Raw genomic sequence first — 21,307 nt, forward strand, 5'->3', positions numbered from 1 at the left:
CCTGTTTAAAGCCTTCTTCCAGAAATGGGTCGGGGAGACCCCGGCCTTTCCGATTTTCCATGTCTTTGAGTGGCTGACTTTTACACATGTTGCCCAGTGCAGAGGTTACCACGGTTGTCAGGGTGGGGTGACAGGACTTCTGGGGGACCTCGCTGGACTCGCTCAGCGGGACGTGCCCGGCAAGCCACTCTCCACGCCCAGGGGCGGTACGGCAGCCGCCCGGGGGGTCTGTGCTGCGGCTTCAGGGACAAGAACCGCTGCTGTCGACTCTGTGAAGGGTGAAACGGGCGACCGGAGACCGTGGCTGCTGTGAGTTTCTTCATTTCTGGGCGGTGTACATTGTTGAGTCGGCAAAGACAACTGTCCTGTCTGCTGAAGACTGAATGTTCTGAGCAGGGGGTGGGGCCCACCTCCTGTCTGGTTGGCTGTGGGAGTTTGTTGTGACCTCCCTGGAAGAGCCCGAGTCTCCTGGGGGCGGGGGACCCACATGTGTCCGGCGGGGGGCGGCCCAGCATGGGACCGAGGCTCCCTCCATGTAGGGGCCCAGCCCATACAGGAGGCCTGAGTCGTGCGTAGCCCTGTCCAGACCAGGGTATGGCCCACCCTCTCCCGGAGCTCGGGCGGCAGGAGGTGGGTGAGTGCAGTAGTGGGGTCCAGGCAGAGGGAGCAGTGCGGGAACAGGGACTCTGCGTGAAGGGTCTGTTCCCTCTTCAGAGACCTCGTGTCCGATGTCCACTGTCCTTGGGACCAGCCACCTGGACAGACGGGGACGGTGCCCTTTCTAATAACTGGGCTCCCCAGGAATCCCTACAGCTGATGTCTTGTGATAAGTTTTAGATCGATTCCACCCACTTATAAAGGCTTAGAATTACAGTCAGGTTTTTGTCCACTTTTGTTCTCTGTTCCTTTGGCCTTTAAAACCCTTGTTCCCGGATGACGTCCCACCCACTGGACATTGGCAAAAATCAGATGAACTCAGAGCAGCTGACCTTTTCTGACGACACTGAACTGGGCGTTGAAGGCAAAGGCTCCAGCAGGTGCCCGTGGGGCGCATGGAGCGTCCTGGGATGGAAGAGCCTTTCCCGGTGCTGTGTCGGCCTCAGCGCCTGGTGTTGAGGAGCCTGGGCGGGTCCTGCTCTGATGGCTGTTGCCCCCACTTCCTGGGGACCCCTGTCTTGCGGACCCACATCTGTTCCCTGAGGGCCTGCTGGTTGATGCAGGCTGCATCGGGCCTTCTGGGGCCTGCAGGATGTGCCAGCGGGCAAGGTGGGCTCAGAGGCTCAGACACCTTTGACCAGGAGGCCGGCGGGCACTCAGTGGGGAGTGGGGTTGGCGCAGGTGACTCTGCCCTCCTCTTCCCGCCTTCCACTGTCCCTGGAGTCCCCCCAGCTGCGAGGCTAAGTGCCAACATCATCTTCAGACAGGCCTCGGTGACGCCCCAGAAGGGTGCTCGGCAGGCAGGTCTCCGTGATAACCATTGATGCAGGAGATGTTCAGACAGACGCTTCACCTGGCCGGAGAGGAGGCACTTCTGTGCAGCCGCCGCGCCCCGGCTCAGGAGGCGTTCTGTCACAGATAGGAAGTCGCTGGGGAGGAAGTGGCGCAGGAGGAGCTGGGACATGTCTATCTCCCAGGGCTCTGAGCAGGCTGCCCCGGGGCCAGCGCCCCAGCGAGACGGCGGTCGGTCTGCGCCCCTCTGCTCTCGCGCCCTTCCTTTGTGCCACAGAGAGCTGGGGGTGCCTGGGGAGGCGGTGGGTGAGGGATGCCTGGCCCCGCCCGGGTGCTGGCCGCACGGCCAGCCCGCAGGTCCCTGGGTGCCCCATAGAGAGTCGTCACAGGGACAAAACCGGCCTTCGTGGCTTTATGAAGCGCCAGAGCATGACCTAGTAAATTCAGCTATAGTTTTTACTGAAGTCTTTTTCCCTTTATTTTTGATTTAAAAACATATCAAAAGACACCCCAGATGATTAGTTTCCCACTGTGGAAAAGAAAAGAAAACTTGAATTACTAGGCAGTAAGGAAGAAGAGAGAACTTTATTGAGAACACTTGCAGTACACGTTAGCGGAAGCTTCTCAGGTTCCAGACGGCTTAAACCTTAACATTTCCAGGCAGTGCAGGCTGTCTCCCCTTTGTGGGCAGAAACGGACAGTGGCATCGAGTCGTGTTGCAGGGCTGAACGTCCAGCAGGGCAGGCAGCTGTGAGAGAGGACCCAGTGCTGCGCCCGGTTCTTTCCAGGAGTAGCTTCACTGAGATGCAGCTTACCTACTGTCCCTGCCCCCTTTTCACTTGGGTGCGACAGTGATTCTCAGGGGCTCACAGAGCGGTATGGCCGTCATGGGTCACTAACGGGAGACGCTTGCTTCACCCTGTCCCCGTTTGCAGCCCCTCCCCACCCGTCCCCCAGCACCGGGCACCCACTTCCTGCTTCCCGTCTGCGGATTTGCCAGCTCTGGCGTTTCACGTCAGCAGACTCACCCAGTGCGGTCCTTTCCTGACTGGTTCTCACGGAGCACTGTGTGTTCAGGGCTCCCCCGTGTTGCAGCAGGTGTCAGTGCTTCATGCCCTCCCGGGGCCAAGGAGCCGTGTGGACGGACCGAGTTGTATTCATCTGTTGATGAACAGCTGGGTTGTTTCCACCGCCAGCTACTGTGACGGGAGCTGCCGTGGACACTCATGCACAAGTGCTTGTTGGAGCATCTGTTCCGACCCCTTGGAGTGTGCACCCCAGCGTGGAATTGACACTGCACACACTTGTCCCAGTTGCTTTGCCGCCTAAAGTGCTCGTGCGTTCTCCCTCTGTGTGTGTCCCCTTAGCGTGAGGACATCTCCTCACGTCCCCGCAGTGGCAGCGCGGCCCTCGGTCTCGGGGAGTCGAGCGTCGATGTGATACTTTAGTCTCCTGGGGGGTCCACTTCCACCAGCTGACCCCCCGCTTGTAGCATTTTTTCTTCCTGGGACCGTCCTCCCCAGGACCACATTCTGGTCTAGCTGCTTGCCTCCTGACCGTCCCTTAATTTGGAGCAGCCCTCCGCCTCCTTCGTCTCTCGTGACGTGGTGGTGTGGGTGGAGGCTGCCTCCTGCCCCTGTTTTGGACCTGGTGGTGCTTCCCCCCCATTAGATTCTGGCTGTGATCCCGGATTCGGACGTGGGGAAGCACTGCCTGCCCTGGGGTCCGCGTCGGGGCGCCCATTGGGTGGGCTCCTCGGAGCCCCGAGCTGCGGGCCGTCCTGTCTCTGTGCTCTTGGTCACTGTTCCCCACGGTAAAGTGGTCGGGCGTCCTGCTTCTGGTCCAGCGAGTGCCCCTGCTTTAGCCACGTCAGGGGTCTCGCCTGTCCCAGGCTGCACAACGGTCGTGTGTGACGAGCCCTCCAGGACCCTCCGCCGGGCCAGTCAGCGGCCTCTGCTCTGAGCAGGGTCCTTTCCGTCCAGTCACCCACTCCCCCCTTCAGTCCTTCCTTCATTCCTGTGGGTTCTTGTAGTTACTTCATTGCTCAGTTTATTTAGGTGATATTTATATGTTTGTTATCGGATGGACTCGTGGATTCTCATTTTTCAATAGTAGATGGTTACTTACCCGTCTAATGATCTCGATGCTCAAACTGCCCAGGTCGTCCAGTGGGAACCCTTGAGCTGGGTCCCAGTGTCCTGGTGATGTGACCCTGTCATTGTCCTGATGCTTCTCGCCTCCTGGCGGGACACCCTGTCCAGGACCCCGAGGCACCTGCCTCCTGTGAGGGTATGGGTGCTGGAGGCCCAGGCCTGGGCAGGGCCGGCTGGGGAAGGTACAGGCGCCCGTGGCAGCGTGTCCACACACAGCCCGTCCGCGTCCGAGGTGCTCACGCCCAGCAGGCACACGCACACCACACGCCCCCATGCACGTTCCTGCCACAGACACTGGGGCTGAAGCCCGAACTCCAGTTCCCACCCGCTCCCACGGGTGCTCGCTGCCTGCCCTTCCCCCTCCAGTCTCCGTGTCCATCAGGGCAGCGCCCTCGCTAATGTGCTCGGTCATGGTGGTTCAGGGTCGTCTCAGAGGTGCCCCCACACCCCGGCCAAGAGGGAGGTTAGGGCCCAGCCTTCCCTCCGACGGGGTGGGTACACAGCCCTCCCGCCAGGGCCTTCCCAGGCTCGGGGCCTCCCAGGCTCGGAGCAAGTTATTAAGCACAGAGGACGTTAGGAAGTCGCATTCGGTGCTGACGCCGCGCCTTCCGTGCTGGCTGCTCCCCACTTCTGTGCTCTTGGCGGGATGCGGAGAGCGTCACTGCCCAGGAGAGCGGGGTTACCGGGAAACAGCAAAGCCATCGGACGCCTTGACTTTATCTTGTGCTGCTCCAGCGAAAACCGTGAAACCAGCCTCCTCTCTCAGATAAGCGCTCCGAGAAGGACGTGTGTGCGCCGGTGGGCGGCTGTGCGTGCTCGGAGCCCGCTGGGGGCGCTGAGCCTGGCTCTGCCCCCGGAGCCAGGGCTCTAGGGTCTTGGGTGAGAAGGGACTCCGGGAGCACCTGGTCCGGCCTCTGGCTCAGTAAGAACCCCTTCTGGTTAAGTCACGGCCTCTGCCTTGTACCTGCCTTCCAGCCATCCCGCAGCCTGTCTTCCCCACGACGGGCCCTCGGAGCCGTTGTGCCGCTGGTTTTGCAGATCAGGAAATGGGCTTCCAGAGCTGAGTGGCGGGTGCTGTGCGGGGGCCTGTTTGACTCGCGTCTCTGCCCACAGAGCTCTCGAGGCCTCGGTGCTTGCTGGGGTGTGTGTCAGGTGTGAGGAGGACAGGTTTGCTCTGTGATCTCAGGTGAACCAAGGATCGCAGGATGGAAGCTGCCTCTGATTAGCCAGTGCGGGGTGGGGGGGTGTTCTGTGAACACCCAGCCAGCCCACGGAGTGAGGGCTGCCCCGTCCCTGATCAACACTTTGGGGCCTCGGTCGGACGCAGTTCCCACCCAGATATCCTGATGTCAGGCACCTCTGGGGAAGGACGGGGACTGTGACCTCGGGTGGCTTTGCATGGCTTCCGCATGGTTTGCTCCTGCCTGTTGGAGACCAGGGGAGGCCGAGCACACAGGGAGGGGGCCTGGTTCCTGGCTGTGTCGTTACTGCTTAAGGTTTCCAGCGGTCAAGTCAGACTCTTGCGGCCGCGCGTGCACCTCCTGGGTTTGCTGGAGGGTCAGGGACAGGCCCCGTTCACTAACGCACTGTCTGTCCCTGTCCCAGCCATCACCACCCTCCCAGCGGGGACGAGAGCAGGCGTGCACTTGATGGAGCCCTCAGTGCCGGGGCTCCTGCGGTGGGGACTCGCGGGGGTCGGGGAACTTAAAAACAGCTCTCACCTCGTAAGATGCGAGTCTGCGTGGAAAGCGAGGCTTCGGTGGGGCTTGAGCCACTGGAGACGGCGCTTGCTGAACGCAGATATTTCCTTGGGACAGATACTGTCGGAGGTTTGCACTCATCGAGAACTGTTAAAACTAAAAATGGCTCACTTCCTGTCACTTAAACATTGTTCACCGTCCTCCCGGCAAGGCCAGCCGCGTCCCGTCTTGGTTGTGTTTCTGGGGAGGAGGGGGCCCAGCCCTGCAGAGCGCCTAGAAGAGCGAGGCTGTGTGGTGCGTTCGCAGTAGAGATTATCCTGGCGCCCAGAGAGTGTGTGGCACCCGTGTCAGGCACCGTCCAGGTGCCAGGAGCGTCCGGGGCGTGGGCTGGAGTCCCCAGAGTCCTCCGGGCAGCGAGGGCGCCTCCAGATGGTGGGGAGCTTTTTCTCGGTGAGGAAGGGGTGGTCCTGCTGCTGAGGCTCTGAGTGCCCCACCCCCCGGCCCCTTAGGGAACTGCTCAGGTGGAGAATTCGGAAGAATCGGCATGGCTGTACTTTATTGACAAAGACTGGACATTCCCAGACTCGTTTGATTTTCTTTTTTACGTTTTGACGAGAGGGGTCTGCGTTGTCATCGTTGTTGTTACCGCTGCGTTCACCCCACCCTTCAGGAGGTGCACAGCGGCATCCCTCCCCAGGCTGGCGGGAGGTGCAGGGCGCCCGGTACACACACATGCGCGCGCACACACACACGCACACACACACGCAGGCGCGGAAAGTGTTCCTCCACCTCCAGTTCACGTCAGCTGCGTGAGTTCTGTTCCTCTAAAATGGCAAATTTATGGCACGTCTGCTTTGAAACGAGGGTACTTCATCCCAGTGTCCCCATCCTGTTCGCTCTCGTTAGCGAGTGTCAGAAACGTCTGCCACGTGATCCAGCGTGTGCGGGGGTCCGTGCCCCGTGCTCATGACCCAGATGCATGGACAGCTGTGTGTGTGAGTCGCCAGCGGGAGGGTGCCGTAGGGCCGTGCGGGGCACAGTGTCTGGCCCTCCCCGCCCACCCCCACCCCGCCCCCCTACACGGCACTGCTGAACTTCACCTCGGCCTGCTCGGTGCTCTCCGGGACCACCGCCTTCAGGGCCACGTGGCAGAAGCGGTTCAGGGCAGACAGGCCGGTCTTCTGCTCCATGTAGAGCCGCAGCTTGTCTCGGAAGGTCTCCCCGAGGAAGCTGTAGACCAGGGGGTTGAGGCAGCTGTTGGAGAAGGCGGCCAGGTTGACCACGTGGCCGGCCAGCGGGTGCGCGTGGCGGGGGGACCGCTGGCAGGGTCCGGCCCCGGGCGGCACGCGCTGCAGCAGGTGTACACTGATGAAGACGTTCTCGGGCAGCCAGCACACGAAGAAGACCAGGACCACGGCCAGGATCATGCGCAGAGCCTTCTGCCTCCGTGGGCGAAGGCCACGGTGCCGGTGCGCCGTCACCAGGACCCTGACGATGAGCGAGTAGCAGAGGCCGATGATGGCGAAGGGGACCACGAAGCCCAGCGTGACCTCCAGCCACTGCACCTCCCTGACGTCTGCGAAGCAGAAGCAGACGTCCTCGCTGTGCTGCAGGTGCACGGCGGTGAAGGGCACCAGCGTGGCGGACACGGAGGCCATCCAGATGAGGCCGCAGCTCAGCCGCGCGCGGGGCTTGGTGCGGAACGGGCCGCAGCGCATGGTCTTGGCCAGGGCCAGGTAGCGGTCGAAGCTCATCCAGGTGAGGAAGAAGACGCTGCTGTACATGTTGACCTGCAGGAAGAGCGCCATGAACGTGCAGAGCGCGGTGATGTCGTAGTACTGCTCGTCCAGGTTGAACACCTCGATCAGCGAGTCCGCCACCAGGATGAGGTCCGCGGCCGCCAGGTTGATGAAGTACAGGTCGGGGACGGTCATCTTCTCCCGGAAGCGGAGGTTCACCACCAGGATCAGGAGGTTGCCCACGAAGCCGATGGGGAAGAGGAAAACGGTGTAGAGGCAGGACAGGAAGAGCCCGAGGGCGTACTGCTGCTCCGAGAGCGCGGCCGAGCCGTTGGCCAGCGCGCGGGCCAGGCCGAGGCCGCCGGAGGAGCCGTTGGAGGCGCCTGGCGGCGTCTCCATGCTGGGCCGGGCGTCCGGGGGGACAGCTGGCCTCTCAGGATTTGCTGCAGGGCTCCCAGAAACCGTTGTTTAACAGGAAATCCCTCTTGAGAAGGAAAGGGGATGCTCTTGGAAGTGAGCCAGGCATCTGTAAAAGCGGAGCAGGCCCCAGGGGCACTTGTGCAACCGGAGGTGGAGGTCGGCGCCTGGCCTCTGGGTCTGCGTCTGTGTCCACGCCACACCTGAGCCCTCACTCCCGGGCACCTGGGGAAGCAAGAGCAGAGGATTCAAGCCCGGCGGCTCCAGGGCTTGCTGATGACGCGGGACGGGTGCAGCACACGAGCGCGCGGGGCAGGCTTGGACGTGTCCCCTCCGCTTGGAGGGCCAGCCGGCCCTGTGCTGGAGCAGGGGAGTCGAGCGCAGAACACGGCCCGTGTTCTTTCCCCAGGGCTCCCAGGGCCACTGGGTCTGAGTGCGGCTGGCGGTGACTCGTGCTCAGGCCCGCCGGACGCAGCTCAGGAGGGAGCACGGCTGGATGTTCGCGTGGAAGCCGTAGGAGGGTTGTGGTCAGGAGACGAAATAGTTTTATTTCGGCGGCTGCTGAAAGAGAACTAAGACGGGAAGGGGAAAAGCGGCCTTTTCTGGAAGGGAGTGGGCCCAGCACGCTTGGTGAGATGTGGAGCAGGGTCCTTTTTCTTACAATAATACAGATCAAAGAAGTCTAGCATTTTTGGCTCACCCTAAGTTTGGGAGCCGAACATGGAACTGTTTTCAGAACATGGAATGAGAGAACATGAGAAATAAAGGTGGTCATTGTTTTAGAAAATAAGATTTGAATTTTTTTCACTGTTTTGACAAATTATTGTAAAACCGCATGTATTTCTCTACTGCTGTTTGCAACCTAGAAACGCTGTGACTTGGAGGCTGGGGAGAGCAACCCTCCCAGACCTCTGCTTCTGACCGTCTCGCCCTGGTGGCTGCTCACGCGCTCGGCCTGACACGGGCTCTGCTCAGCGCGCTCCCCAGAGGCTCTGTGGCGTTGACGGGGGCACCCTGGGCAGGGTCTGTGGTCTCGGGCATCACGGCTGGGGAGGGGCAAGGTGGCCCCAGCTTTGTGGGGCAGCCCCGTCGGCAGGGCCGGGGCGGGGGAGCCTTAGTGACCGCCTTGGAGAGTTTCTGCCTCTCCTGGGAGGTGGCCAGGGATCGTTTTCAAAGTTGCCAGAGCAGCAGGTACTTACTGACCTATTGCTTGAAAATAGAGTTTCTAAAAAAAGAGGAAAGAGATGAATCGGGACCTTGGCGTCAGTTATCTTAAAAGGGTTCAGTAACCTCTGCTTCACTGGGGTTGATAAACTGGATTTTACTAGTTGTGTCGTGTTCTTTATTCATCTTTGGTAGGTGATCCCAATTTGAACCACATAAATGCCATTATTCTCAGATTCCATCTGTAATGTTTAAAGCCTCTGCTTTTAAATTTCTCTGTAGGGGCTTCCCTGGTGGCGCAGCGGCTGAGAGTCCGCCTGCCGATGCAGGGGACACAGGTTCGTGCCCTGGTCCGGGAAGATCCCACATGCCGCGCAGCGGCTGGGCCCGTGAGCCATGGCCGCTGATCCTGCGCGTCCGGAGCCCGTGCTCCGCAACGGGAGAGGCCACAACAGTGAGAGGCCCACGTACCGCAAACAAACAAACAAACAAACAAAAAAATTTCTCTGTAAGAAACGCTTAGAGTATTTGTTTTGCTCTTTAAACGTGGGAATTTTGGAAAGTTTTGGACTGATTCTCAGGAAACTCCAAGGCAAGCAGAGCCCTTGAGGCACACCTGCCCTCCCCTGTGCTCGTTAGGTGTTGGCGTCACTTCTTTCCCGGGTAAATGGGTCTTTGATCCTTGACCAATGCTGTTTTCATGGTGGTTTGATGAAAACATAAGCATGAATCTTACTGCTGACACACTTTCCTCATGAAAGTTGGCCACGAATTTACAAATAGAAAGTTGAGTATAAAACAGTCAGGTATCATTTTGTTTCAGACTGCCACTGCTTGTCCAGATCTAGAAAAATGAACCACATTTTTGTAAGATCTACGAGGTGAGTATCTTTTATATATTAAATTAATCTCGGGTTGGCAGGCGTCCTCATTGAGGGAGTAAGGGAAGCGCCGCCGTCAGAGCCCTGGCAATCTTCTTGGAGAAAGATGCTTGTTTGAACAAAACGGGACGGAAAGCAGCTAGCATTGTTTTCAGCCAGCGCCATGAAAGACCCTTCCTGCTGAGCCGCCCTCACTGAAGATGCCCGGTCTGTGCTGCACCCAGCCGGGACGTCCAGCCCCGTCTGCCCGGCCCACCTCCGTCCCGGCGCCGACCCGAACACAGACCCAGAGCCTGGGTCACGCTTACCTGCGCTGCCGCTGGCCACCTGCGTGTGTCCTCTGAGCAGACCCGTCCCCCGTCCCTGGGAGGGCAGCTCAGCCAGCCTCTGGGATGCCCTCACAGCTGGGGGGTGGCAGCGATTCTGGACTTGAGGGTGGAATCGGGACCTTCGCGGGACGCTGGAGAGGAGCGTGGAGGCTCCGGAGCCCAGCCCGTTGTCCTCGGCAGGCAGCCCTGTCGATTGTCGGTTGGTTGGCCCCTGGCGGCCGCAGGCAGGCTTTATAGGCCCGCAGCTGGCGGGCGGGCACCTCCCACAGGTCCGGATGTAACCCCTTTTTTGCTGGGCCTTTTTCTCCCCCTCTGGCACTGAGCTCAGTCCCACCAAAGCGTCTTCAGGGAAGTTTCCAGTTGAACAGCTTTTCTCCACCCACCGATACAAACCTCTTTTTAAGTTTGAAGGGACTGTAAATGGGTCTTACTTATCGTTAGATAAAAACCTATCATCCTCTGTTGAAGCTTACATATTCTTGCTTGTTTTAGCAATGGACTGCCTTTAAAACTAAAACTAGATTTCCTAAGTTCGGAGAGTAGTATGTGAATTATACATAGAGAATTTCACCTAGGAGTTTCACAAGACACTTGTAGAAAGAAATGTAAACCCAGCAAGTAGCAGGTATTTTCGGCAGGTGAGCTCAGAGTCGGGTAGACGAGTGGCCTCCGCTCCCCTTCCCTTTGCTCCCGAAGCCCCTGGAGGTGCCTGTCCTGCAGGTATTCCCTACGACCCCTCTTTCCGCCAGGGCCGCCGCCCTCCCGCTGTGTGCCTGCCCTGGTGCCGGCAGGACCGGCCTGACCCCACTTCCAGTGCCGACTGACCATGCGCCCCACCTGCCGGCGGATGGATGTCACCATCGGCCTGGAGAGGCTGGCAAAGCCGCCCCAAGCGTCCCTGGACAGGCTCAGCTCGGGGCCGAGAGCTCTGCAGGCCCTCGGTGCCCTGGCCGCCGGCGAGAGCTGCGTGGTTTTCATCAGCACTGCATTTTAATCCATCTCCTACCTTCCTCTTGGGTGTCCCTTTTTTCACCTCTTTGGTTTTTGAAGCGGTGAGGCTGAACTCCGAGTGGATGAACGAAGCACACCGCTGCAGGGTGAGCCCCCGCCTGGTGGGACGGGAGTGTGAGGCGAGGGCGGGACCCCTGAGCCCCGGGGGGGCCAGCTCGCTGCGAACCTTCCGCTCTGTTCCCAGCTGAGTGCACGTGAGCCTGAAGGTGTTTTTTGAGCGATGCTGACTTAACATCCTTTCAGATGCGTGCTTTGGGAAACGTACACGTTTCCACAGAAGACAGTGTTGAATTTTTTATGGAAAAATACTAATGTTCAGAGTTCTTTCCAGCTGTGCTTCTAATAGGTTCGCTTTTTAAAGAATGGCGCGATCACATAAATGGGGCTGATTTGATTTTAGACCTGTTTCTGGCCAGCTGCACACGCAAGATGGCTTTAGCACTAGAAATGCTGGAGACGCCATTTTGAGAGCAATGAGTCATGAGAAAGTCCAATTTCCCCTTGAGTTAAATAAACGACTAAAACACAACTTCAGACCCTGAAATAGCCGGGTCACGTCACTGAAGCACAGCCGCTCCCTCCTGGCGGGAACCACGGCCTGCAGGCCCGCCCCTCGTCCGGGTGTCTCCGAACTCACCTGGGGCCGATGGTCCCGGGCCGAGTTGGGGCTGCTAGGCCGCGGGCCCCCTTTTCTCGTGGCCCCGGGTGGGTAAGTAATTGTCAACCCCCCTGCAGCTGGTCAAGGTGAGGGCCAGCCCACGGTGTTGGGGGGCGTCAGGCCACTGAACCCCAGCTGATGTGCGCATGGGCAGGGCCCAAGAGGCCTCGTAGACGTTTTCGCGAGGCGAGGACCCCGTCTGTACACTTTAACATCCAGCCTTGAAAGAGCGCCTACTCTGCACTGGGCGGCGTGGCGCCCACCGTCTCGGAACCCTCCGTGAGCTCCCCGTCAGGTGAGGCGGTAGGTATCTCGGGGTACTGAGGGCAAAACCGAGCTCAGAAGGAACGTCCCGGGGCCTCGGAGCTGGGGCTCGGCCCGTCTGAGGGCCTCTGAGCCCGAGGTCTCCTCTCCTCGCCGGGAGCTTCCCACGGTGGCCATCGGCCTGAAGGGTGCTCGTTTTGGGGCTGAACTGCAGTTCTTGGGATCTTCCTGTCCATCCCCGAGCTGGGTCGGCGGGGGGAGCCTGATCCGGTCAGCAGCCGGGTGGTGCCCCTCGCCGCCCCCGCCCCCGCCTCACGCAGCTCTCTGCTCTGCGTGGGGCCAGGGGGCGGGGCGCTCCCCTCGCCGGGCTCCTCCTCGCGTCTCGACACAGCCGTCGGGCCCCTGTTGGTGTCACGAGTCCCGGTCCTGCGCGTGCGCAAGTGCGTGTGCCCGACAGCTGCCGGCCTTTCCGCGGCCCGGCCGTTTCCTGGAGGGCAGCCCCGTCGTGGGAAGGGTTTGCTGATCCCCAGCCCCAGCGCAGGCGCGCATTGCGCGCATGGCCCCGCGGTATTTACGGTATTTACGACTCGAGGCAGCGGCCCAGGGCTCGGCTGATGTTGACTCTCAGGCAGCTGGCTCCTCTGTGCCGTTGCCAGGAGCCTCCTGGACGTTTCCTTTTGGCCTTTGAGAAGGACCTGCCGGCGGCGACGGGAACAGGGGTCTGCCCAGGGAGGGGCTGTCCCGTCCCTGGGGGCTCTGGGTGGAATGCTCTAGAAGGCCAGGCTGCAGGCCCAGGTTCTTGTCCAGCCCCACGCTAGTGGCCCCATCAGTGTCCTGGGAGGGGCGAGGAGCCCCAGGAGGTGGCTCTCCACCCCGTCAGTCCCGCTTTATTCCGCACACCCTCTCCTGGAGTCAGGTGCCCCCCCACCCCCCACCCCCCACCCCCACCCCGCCGCCAGAGAGCCCGTGTGTTTGCTTAGCTCTCGGTTGGCTCTGGAGCTCTTTCTCCGGCTCTGTGTGTCCTGACGGGGTGCAGGATGCGGGCTGAGTGGACCAGAGCCGCGGGGACGGGGACGGGACGGGGGGCTGGGGGCCTCGACCTTCCAGCGGTCGGCCCCGCCCCCCCTCCAGCCAGAGCAGCCCTTTGTCCGTGTCAAGCTTTGTTTAAAGAAAGGCTCCTGCTGCTAAAAAGAAAGTTTGAGAACCACCAGTTTACATTCTTGTGGCGGGTCCTAAGATGGTTCCTTTAGCCGACATACTCAGAAACGCAGTGTGAGCAAGTCCTCCACTTGGCCGCCGTTTCTTCAGGAGCCTGCGCGCTCGTGGACTTGCCGTCGCCTCGTCTCGTTCTAAGACTGGCACGCCGTTGGCGTCTGTTACTGTGAATTGATTGATTGATTCCCTTCTGGCCTGCACTCCTGACACAAACCAGAGAAAACTGGATGGACTCTAGGCAAGGGCTCTTCTCAGGTGTTGGCACCACAGGCCGAGCAGCGAGGGGACCTGAAGGCAGGGGGGCTGGGGAGTCCATGTGCTGGCCCTGGGCCGGGAGGGGCCATTCCCGGGCGCTGGGGGCACAAGGGCTGGGCTTCTGGGAGGCTGAGCACGGCCCTGGAGGGGAGGGGCCAGGTCTGGGTGGCAGCCCCTGGACTCTGGCTGAATCTGCCTACGGGGCACGAGCGTCCTCGGAGCCACAGGCTGAACCCACCCCCGCCGCCCCAGCCCCCAGAGGCGGCCTGTTCTAGCCCCGCCCCATCCGTGAGCAGTTGTGACCGTGCGCGGAGACCCTAGGATGGACCCGCGTATTGAGGCTGCTCTGGACCCCGACTAACAGAGCCTGAGCACAGCTCTCCGGAGAACCCCGCCCGTCCTCAGGTCATAGCCTGACGCCCAGGTAAACGGAGTCAGTACTCCGTAAGAACGACGGTGATACTGAAACACTCAACAAGGAAAATTTCACGTCCAGCATAGGGTGGTAAATGTGTCACACGAAGAAGCAGCCTTTCCACGTCGGCCCCGACGCTGCGTGTCCTGCTGATGGTCTGGGTGGGGGGCGGCTCACCCCTGACCCCCAGCTCTGTCCCTTGTGGGCATGCTGCATGGGGTCCATGGTAGAGGTTTCATGAATGTGTGAGTACGTGACAGAGAAGTAGTAGATGTCATTGTACACCTGTCTCAGCTGGGCGGCGGGCACCACCTGGTGCGCCCCAGCGTGGAGGCTGTACCGGGGCCGTGGGGGTGTGTCAATGCAGCTTCATCAGGCGTGACACCCGGAGAGGGACGGCTGTGCCTGTCTGGGGGCAGGAGATAAATGCAAAATTTTTAAATGCTTCGTATTTTTGTTGTGAATCTAAGAACTAAAAAAACCAAGGCCTTAATAAAAAAAAAAAAAAAAACCGAAGCTGTCAAAGGTAGAGGTTTCATAAAGCCAGAAAGATGCCTTTCCTTTGCATGTCCCTGTTCTCTGCTCAACCAAGAAAACCGTGATGTAAATGCAGTAAGACGGATGGATATAAGCTTTGGAATAAGACTAATTAGCCTCCCTTGGATTTTTACGTTTCCTGTGTTACTAGCCTTTCTGCACATACTGTCGAATAGAACTGATGAGGCTTTTGAAACAGCTTTTTGCCGGTCTATCCAGAGCTCCTGGTGACGGGCCCCCGCTGTCCGCCGGGTCACGGACAGCGTGACAGGTGTGTGACGGTCACCACAGGCTCACACCCGTCGTCTTAGTGCTGGACACCTGTGCCTGTGGGTGATGTCCTCAGACCCCCAGTGATGATGCATTAAAAAGACAAAACCAACGTTTGTTCTTGCTGAGATCTGTGCGGCCCCCGCTTCCTGGCAGAGCTGGAGGTCAACCAGCCACGACCGTTTAGGGCCAGGGTATTACAAGCCCATGAGTTATTTGAGTAATGTTTTTATCTTCAAGATTCCTTCCTTGCCCTTTGGTTGGGGTAGGGGAGAGATGCCGGCCAGCAGACAGGCTAGAACCTTCCACCTGGTCAGGTGTCAGCCCGCACTTACTCCCCACACCAGCCTCAGGTGTGAGTATTGGTTTGGGCTAAGGTGTCATGCTTTTGCATAAACTGAGTTGAAAGCCAGAAAGCTCGTTTTCAGTAAGCACCTTCTGGACAGCCCGGCATCCCTGTTGGCTCTCAGCACGCCTCTCTGGGTTTCTGCAGGGCTGGGAGAGTCCCCCGCTGGCCTGTGTGGCTTATGTCCATGGGCAGGGGCTGCTACTTGAGCCCCTTCAGGGGGAAGCTGTTGCCGGCCTCCCCGGCCTGCACCTCTGCCAGAGATGCTCCGACACTCAGCAGGGCCCAGCCGCACGGCTGTGGGGAGGAGGGTGGCCGGGAGCCTGCACAGCTCTCGCCAGGCTGGGCCAGCTCCGTGACGTTCCCAAGTGGCTCGTCCCTGGGGGAGCCTCCGTCCCTCTGCAGCTCGAGCCTGGCCTGCTGGAGGAGAGACTTGTGGTAGGGGAGGTGGAGGGCGATGGTGGTCAGGGCGACCAGGAACCACCAGCTGAGCGGAGGCCACGTCCCTCTGGGTAGGAGCTGCCCGCCTGGCCCGCTGGACGCCGAGCAGGACGAGGAACGCCGGCTGCAGGACAAAGGCCAGGCTGTCAGCAGGTCTGCCTGACACAGCCTGGTTTCGCAAAGCTCCCCAGATGTGCCCAGCAGGGCTGCTGCCCCCGATGGCCGCCAGGCCAGCCCCTGCGGACAGGACAGAGGGCGCCACGGCAGGAATGCGAATGGCATCGCCAGCTGCACGTCCTGTGTGTTGAAGTAGCAGATGTTGGACAGAAAGGAGAGGATGGCACAGCCCAGGCCGGCTGATGGCCGCGAGCGACAGCATCGTCGCCAGCAGGCCGGCTTCTGGGCCCCCCAGCCTGGCGAGGCCCCGGAGGAAGGTGCTCAGGTTAAAGAGCCCACGGGGACAGAGCCTCGTAGCCGCGAAGCCGCATAGCCAACACGACACCTTGCGCGGCTACGACGTCCTCGCTGGCTGTGGACACACGTCATGGGAGCCAGCTCTCACCAGGGGGACCTGGGCTGCCCTGTTAGGGACGCCCTGTGACCTCATTGGAAAGCTTTCTGGGTCCTACCCTGATTCCCGAGGAGGGTGGGCGGCCATGGGAAGTGGTGGATCCCGGGCAGGTTCAAGCTGGGTCCCACTGGAGCAGGGTGGGATACAAGGACCCCCCAGGACCCCCCCTCCCCCAGGACCTCCCTCCACCTCCCTCAGTGCTGATGGAGCGCATTCTGGGAACCAGTATAGCATGTGCGCCGCAGAAGGGTTCAGTGCAAGGTTTCCAGGATGGGGTTCAATGATCTCCATTTCCAGCCCGTCGGTGGATCCTACGGGTCTCATGGGGCCTCTGCCCTTGTGGAGGGAACGAACAGCCAGAGTCCACGTTGCTTGAAGGCAGGGTGTCGCCGCCTTAGGACCCAGAGAAGTTCTGACCAGTTCTGGCCTCTCCCTGGGGATGGGGGCTCTGCTCAGGCCTGAGTCCTGGAGAGGGAGGGCTTGAAATAACAGTGCCCGAGGGCTCAGCCTTCCTGGCTTGGAAATCATTTTGTTTCCACGTAAATGTCTCACCTCCGCAAACTTTAACTAAATTGATGAGGCAGGGAGAGAGCGCTGCTGTTGTTCAGAGGAAATTGAAGGCAATAAGCTGGAAACCATTTCCACAGAACACTGAAGGTGGGCCGGCTCCACACACGGGAAGGGCCGCGGCCAAGCTGCACAGGCCCGGGGTTTGCAACGGCGTTCTCAGGCACACTGGCTGCCTGACTGCAGTCTCTGCATCCATGGGTTTGCTGTGGCCCTCCTCCTTGCTGTCTCTAGCACACGTGTGTGCTTGTACACACATGCCTGTACACGTGTGTGCAGCGCTGATGCCCTGCCTGAATGCTGCTTGGTGTGCTGGCTTTATTTTGACCCGCAGAGAGCACTGCCCACGTCCTCACCCTGCTCTCCACCCCACGCGCGGGCATGGGGGGTCTGGACCCTGGAGCCGCTCGTTCCCAGGTATGTGTCTGGCTTTCTCCGTCCGAGAGACACAGTGAATAGTGATGTTTTCCATGTGCCAGCGCTTAAGGCCGTGAGCGATTGCCAGGATGCCGGGTGACATCACAATTAAGATTGGTGACCAGACTGAGAGGAAATGAGTTGGCCTGTCTCTTTAATTAAGGCAAATTGGAGAAAAGATCTCGTGAACATCGACCCCAGGTCAGAAGACAGCATCAGGCTGTCCTGGTGTCTGATCTCCATGACGGCCGGCGTTTCAGGCCCCTTGGGGCATGCGCCTTGGTCCCTGCTGGTGGTGTGCGGTCAGGGCCATGCAGCTGTGGCTGTCAGCTGTCACCTGGCCTGGTGGCCGGGCAGGGGGAGGGTGTGTGTCCGAACCTGGCCCCAGAGTGCCTCCCGGCCTTCCCTCCAAGGCCGGGGCCTTCCTTGGGTGAGGGGAACCCCAGTTTGTGTGCGTGTGTGTGTGTGTGTGTACGTGTGCTAGAACCATTTTAATATAATTATACACATCTGCCAAATCCAGGAAGAAAGGTTTATGCATATATAACTTTTCCAGTTAACATCTGCAAGCATAAACAACGATGATCTCAGTTTATAAATTCATCGGGGTCAGAGCAATTGACCAATGTCTCTTTACGGCTAGGCTTACCAACAGCAAATTACAGATGAATTACTGTCCTTTTGTTTCTCTTCTCTCACTCTCCTTGTCCAGAGACATTTTGTTGTAAAGTTTCAGTGCAGCTCACCTCCAGCCAAAGGTAATCTTTTTAGATAAGTAGTCAGTAGCTCTGAATTTGCTTGTAATTATAACCCATTCAATCACAGAAGAACCCCTGCAGAGGTGGAGTTCAAGTCTGCATACGATAACAGGAGATCACCGTTTTGAAGTCTAGCACAGACTGAAAACCACAGGTGTACATTTATATAAGACGCACGCTGTCTCTTAAACCACATATTGACTTCTTGTGAACATTATTCTTTAAATAAAGCAGTGCGTCTATAGGACAGTCAGTCGCACAATTCACACAGCCTGAAAACTTTTCAGTGCCAGCTACCAGTTGGTCGTGAAACGTGAGTGAGCTTGAGACACTGTCCATTCCTAAGATTCAACCAAGGACTGGCTGAGACGTTGGAACACCTCTGCTTAAGAAGGCTATGTCCTTACCTCCTTTCCCTCACAATTTAGTTTTGTTTGTTTATTTCTGGTGGTATTTGGTTGCACGTGGCTAGAATGCTTTCGATCACTTTGCGAATCAGTAAAACCAATGATCTAAAACTATGATAGGATCTTAAGTATCAAATGGTTTGTCCATTTCAGGTAGCTGGTTGGCGGCCCCTCTAAGGCCTTTCATTTTTCCTTCTATGCCTCCCGGGACATTGATCAGAAGATGAGTCTGAGCATCATACCATCTAACTCTTTTAACCAATGCCTGGCTAAAACTGGAATGTCCAGCTCAGTATATTTAAAAATCACTCACAAAAAAAAGTTCTGCAGGTCCTCACAAAACCTGGAATTTCCACGAAGATGTCTGATCTTTACAATCCAAGCAGTCAGCATTGAAGTTAAGCTTCCAGGAGGCAGTTTGGTCCTTTTAATCCAAGCAATCAGTGGTTGAGTTAAAACCCAAGCTTGAAGCTCCATATCCCTGCGTGGAAAGAGAAGCTGGGGACCGATTGAGATGGCTGGTGACTGCATTGGTACCCATGGGACTGAGTGTGGTCCCTGGTCCAGGAAGCTGGTGATGCATAGGGGTCAGATAAGATCCACAGTCCACGCCCCCAAAATAGGAAGTTGAGCCAGCCTATCCTTGACTATAACCTGAAGCCTGAGTATAGGTCGTGGGATAGGACCTCTGCCTGCAGGAGGAAGAGGTGGACGAGGGATCTGATGGCGCGGGGTGGGAGTGGGGGGATGGAAGTTGGGCTCCAGATAGACACAGGAGCCCTGCTGCTGGAAATGGCTGGGCCTGAGGTGCTAGAGGGGGCAGTGAACTGACCACTTGTTCCACCCTCTGAACTCACTTCCCGAGCAGGAGACGTGCTCTTTTTGGCAGGTCTCACTTTGTTTTGACCTTCATTCTGCCGTTGCTGTTGCTGTTGGCGGCACTTAGCTCTTCAGTTCTCAAACCACACCTGTACCCTGGACTCGGGCAAGTTGATTTTCAGCACCACCTCCCCCCACATGAAGACATCTGGGTATCGGGTCTCAGCAAAGAACGCTTCCAGCACATCTAGCTGCGCCCAGGTGAACGTCGTCCTCTCCCGCCGCTGTTTCCGAGGGGTGGCCGGGTAGCCCACCAAGGGGTGCAGCAAATCCATGCCCGAAGTGGTCAGACTCAGCCCATTGACTGCATAAGGCGGTTGCTTAAGATAAGACATCGTGCTAAGGTTGTTTGGAGGGGCAAAGTCGGCCCAAATCCGGGGGACCCAGCCGGAAGGTCTCGCTTCACCCGGGGTGGACAGATTCAGAGTCCTGGTGGGTGGGTTTGGAGTGGTGGAGCTAAGGCAAAGCAAACAAACAGAGGTGCTGGTTTACCGCTTCAGAGGACGCAGCTCTTCCACGTTCCACCACTAACTTAAGAAGAGCGAACCCCAGCTTTACGGCATCGTCTTTCTTCCCCCACACCGTGAGCTTTCTGGCGGGGGGGCTGTGGACGTGGGGTCCACAGATGGGAGTTGGTGTCCTGGCGTGGCCGCAGCTTGTTGCGCCTGGGCCACCTGAACTCTCGGGTCCTGGCCTCCCCATCTGCACGGCGGACACCAGAACAGCCTCTTCCTAGGCTTGGTAAGCTTCGCAGACAGGAAGACCCCGCAGAGCCCCTTGCCAGGGGTGGGCGCTGGGGCGCTGGCTTCCCCATCCGGCCAGCCCACCCGGCAGGGCTCCGTTCCCTCTCCTCCCCAGGCACGCGAGCAGAGGGTAGAGTTCGTGGCTTCAAGTACCTTGCAGACCCACATGGATGCCCACACCTTCCTTTGCTTTCAGAATCCAGCCCGGGGGCCAGGTGTCCTGGCAGGTGGGACCTGGGACCTGGCTCTCTGAGTCCCTGGTCTTGGAGGGCCCACCTGGCGCAGCATGATGGGTCTAGGGGCTCCGAGCCCTCCTCCCAGCGGGGCCCCGGCGCACACACCTGACCGAGCGACAGCCTCCTTGCCAGCCGGGCTGACCAGCTGTCCTCAGCTCCATTTCTGGGTGTATTTGGGAAGATAACATGAAACGCTGGAGACATTTTCTCCGGAAACTGTCCACGGTTCCGTCCCACGCCCCCATTCCCACCCCTTTATAGCCTGGGATCCACTGTTGCCTTGAGGGTCTCCCCTCCCCTTCACCCCCAACGAGAAGCGGGGGGACAGGGCACGGAGAGGGGTGGGTGAGCTCTCAGGAGTCGGGGCGCCCACCATGGGCAGACCCGTGGTACCGCTTTCTGCGCGGATTTGCTCCGAGCTGACAGTGATCCACACGAGGCGGTGCAGGCGAGATCCCACCTTACAGCTGAGCTGTGAGTCAGAGCGATGACGCGGGGGTCGCTGGTGGCGTCCAGCCCTGCGCCTGGACTGCTGGACCCGGGAGCCGGAGGGTGTGTCAGCATGTGCCCACGTGAGGTCTGTCATCGGGGGGCATTCGTTCTGTGAGCGCAACCCACGCCAGGAGCCTGGCATCCTGATGCCGGTCCTCGGCGGTCAGCGTCTGGCCTGGCCAGGTGGGGCCTGTTCTCGGCAGCCGCGCGACGCGGCCCGAGCAGGATTCGCTGTGACGTTCGGTCGTTTCTGGGTCTGGGCTCTACGAGCAGAGGTGCCATCAGAATTTGTGGGTGGGTTTTCACCTGAGCGTAAGTTTCCTTTCCCCGGTGAGCGCCTGAGGGTGGGCTCGTGGGTTCGCAGGGGAAGCGTTTGAGGCATGTGAAGCCGCCAGCATTCTCCCATGTGGCCGGCCACCCGCCCTCCTGCCGGGAGCCTCCCTTGGAGGCTCTTATGTGAGGCTTGGAATTTCCCGGGAAGACGGACCCCTGGCTTGTTCTGGTGCCAATTTCAGACCAAGGGCCAGGGCTTCTGGGGCCCTTCCCTCAGCCTTGCAAAAGGGTCACCAAGGTCCAGCCCCGGGTTCCCCGGGAGCGCCCGCGGCCCGAGCCCTGAGGATGCTGTGCCCTCCGTGGCAGCTATTGGCCGCCGCTCCCGACAGTCCTGAGAGGGTCTACGAAGCGGGCCTCGCTCACCAGGATTGCCTGGGTCAGAGGGTGGGGAGACGAGCCCGTCCCAGTGGTGGGGGGTTCCGTGTGGGGTGTGGGTGGCCCTGTGTCTACACGGAGCAGGCTCCACGTCCGGCGGGAGTGCTGCCGAGCCCCTCAGTGCTTTGTGTGCTCCTACACAGTTTTGCAGACATCTCAGTGGGTATGTAGCTACGGTAGCGCGGTGACCGTCATTTACTAACCACCCCCTCTGTGGACGCTTGCTTTTGAATCTTTGCCGTCATGGGTGCTTTTGGGTCCTGAGTGTGAACCTGTGTAGTCAGG

The 21,307-nt window shown here is 59.3% G+C and overlaps 2 protein-coding genes and 1 pseudogene across 4 annotated transcripts in view; 1 reads left to right on the plus strand and 2 right to left on the minus strand.

Moving 5' to 3' along the window:
• C16H7orf50 (chromosome 16 C7orf50 homolog) overlaps positions 1-21,307 on the plus strand; it is a 98,695-nt gene that overhangs the window by 32,016 nt on the left and 45,372 nt on the right. The gene's annotated exons all lie outside the window — the stretch shown is intronic.
• Positions 6,379-7,440, minus strand: GPER1 (G protein-coupled estrogen receptor 1). Its single transcript, XM_060078908.1, has one exon. It carries the CDS (start codon positions 7,438-7,440, stop codon positions 6,379-6,381), a length of 1,062 nt encoding a protein of 353 aa, XP_059934891.1.
• On the minus strand, positions 18,299-19,178 carry LOC132476555 (homeobox protein OTX2-like; annotated as a pseudogene).

This window comes from Mesoplodon densirostris, chromosome 16 (assembly GCF_025265405.1).
Source record: "Mesoplodon densirostris isolate mMesDen1 chromosome 16, mMesDen1 primary haplotype, whole genome shotgun sequence".
In the NCBI taxonomy this organism is placed as follows: Eukaryota; Metazoa; Chordata; class Mammalia; order Artiodactyla; family Ziphiidae; genus Mesoplodon; species Mesoplodon densirostris.

Excerpts from the sequence above, each read along its gene's own strand:
- GPER1 (XM_060078908.1), bottom strand. The coding sequence starts at position 7,440 with ATGGAGACGCCGCCAGGCGCCTCCAACGGCTCCTCCGGCGGCCTCGGC.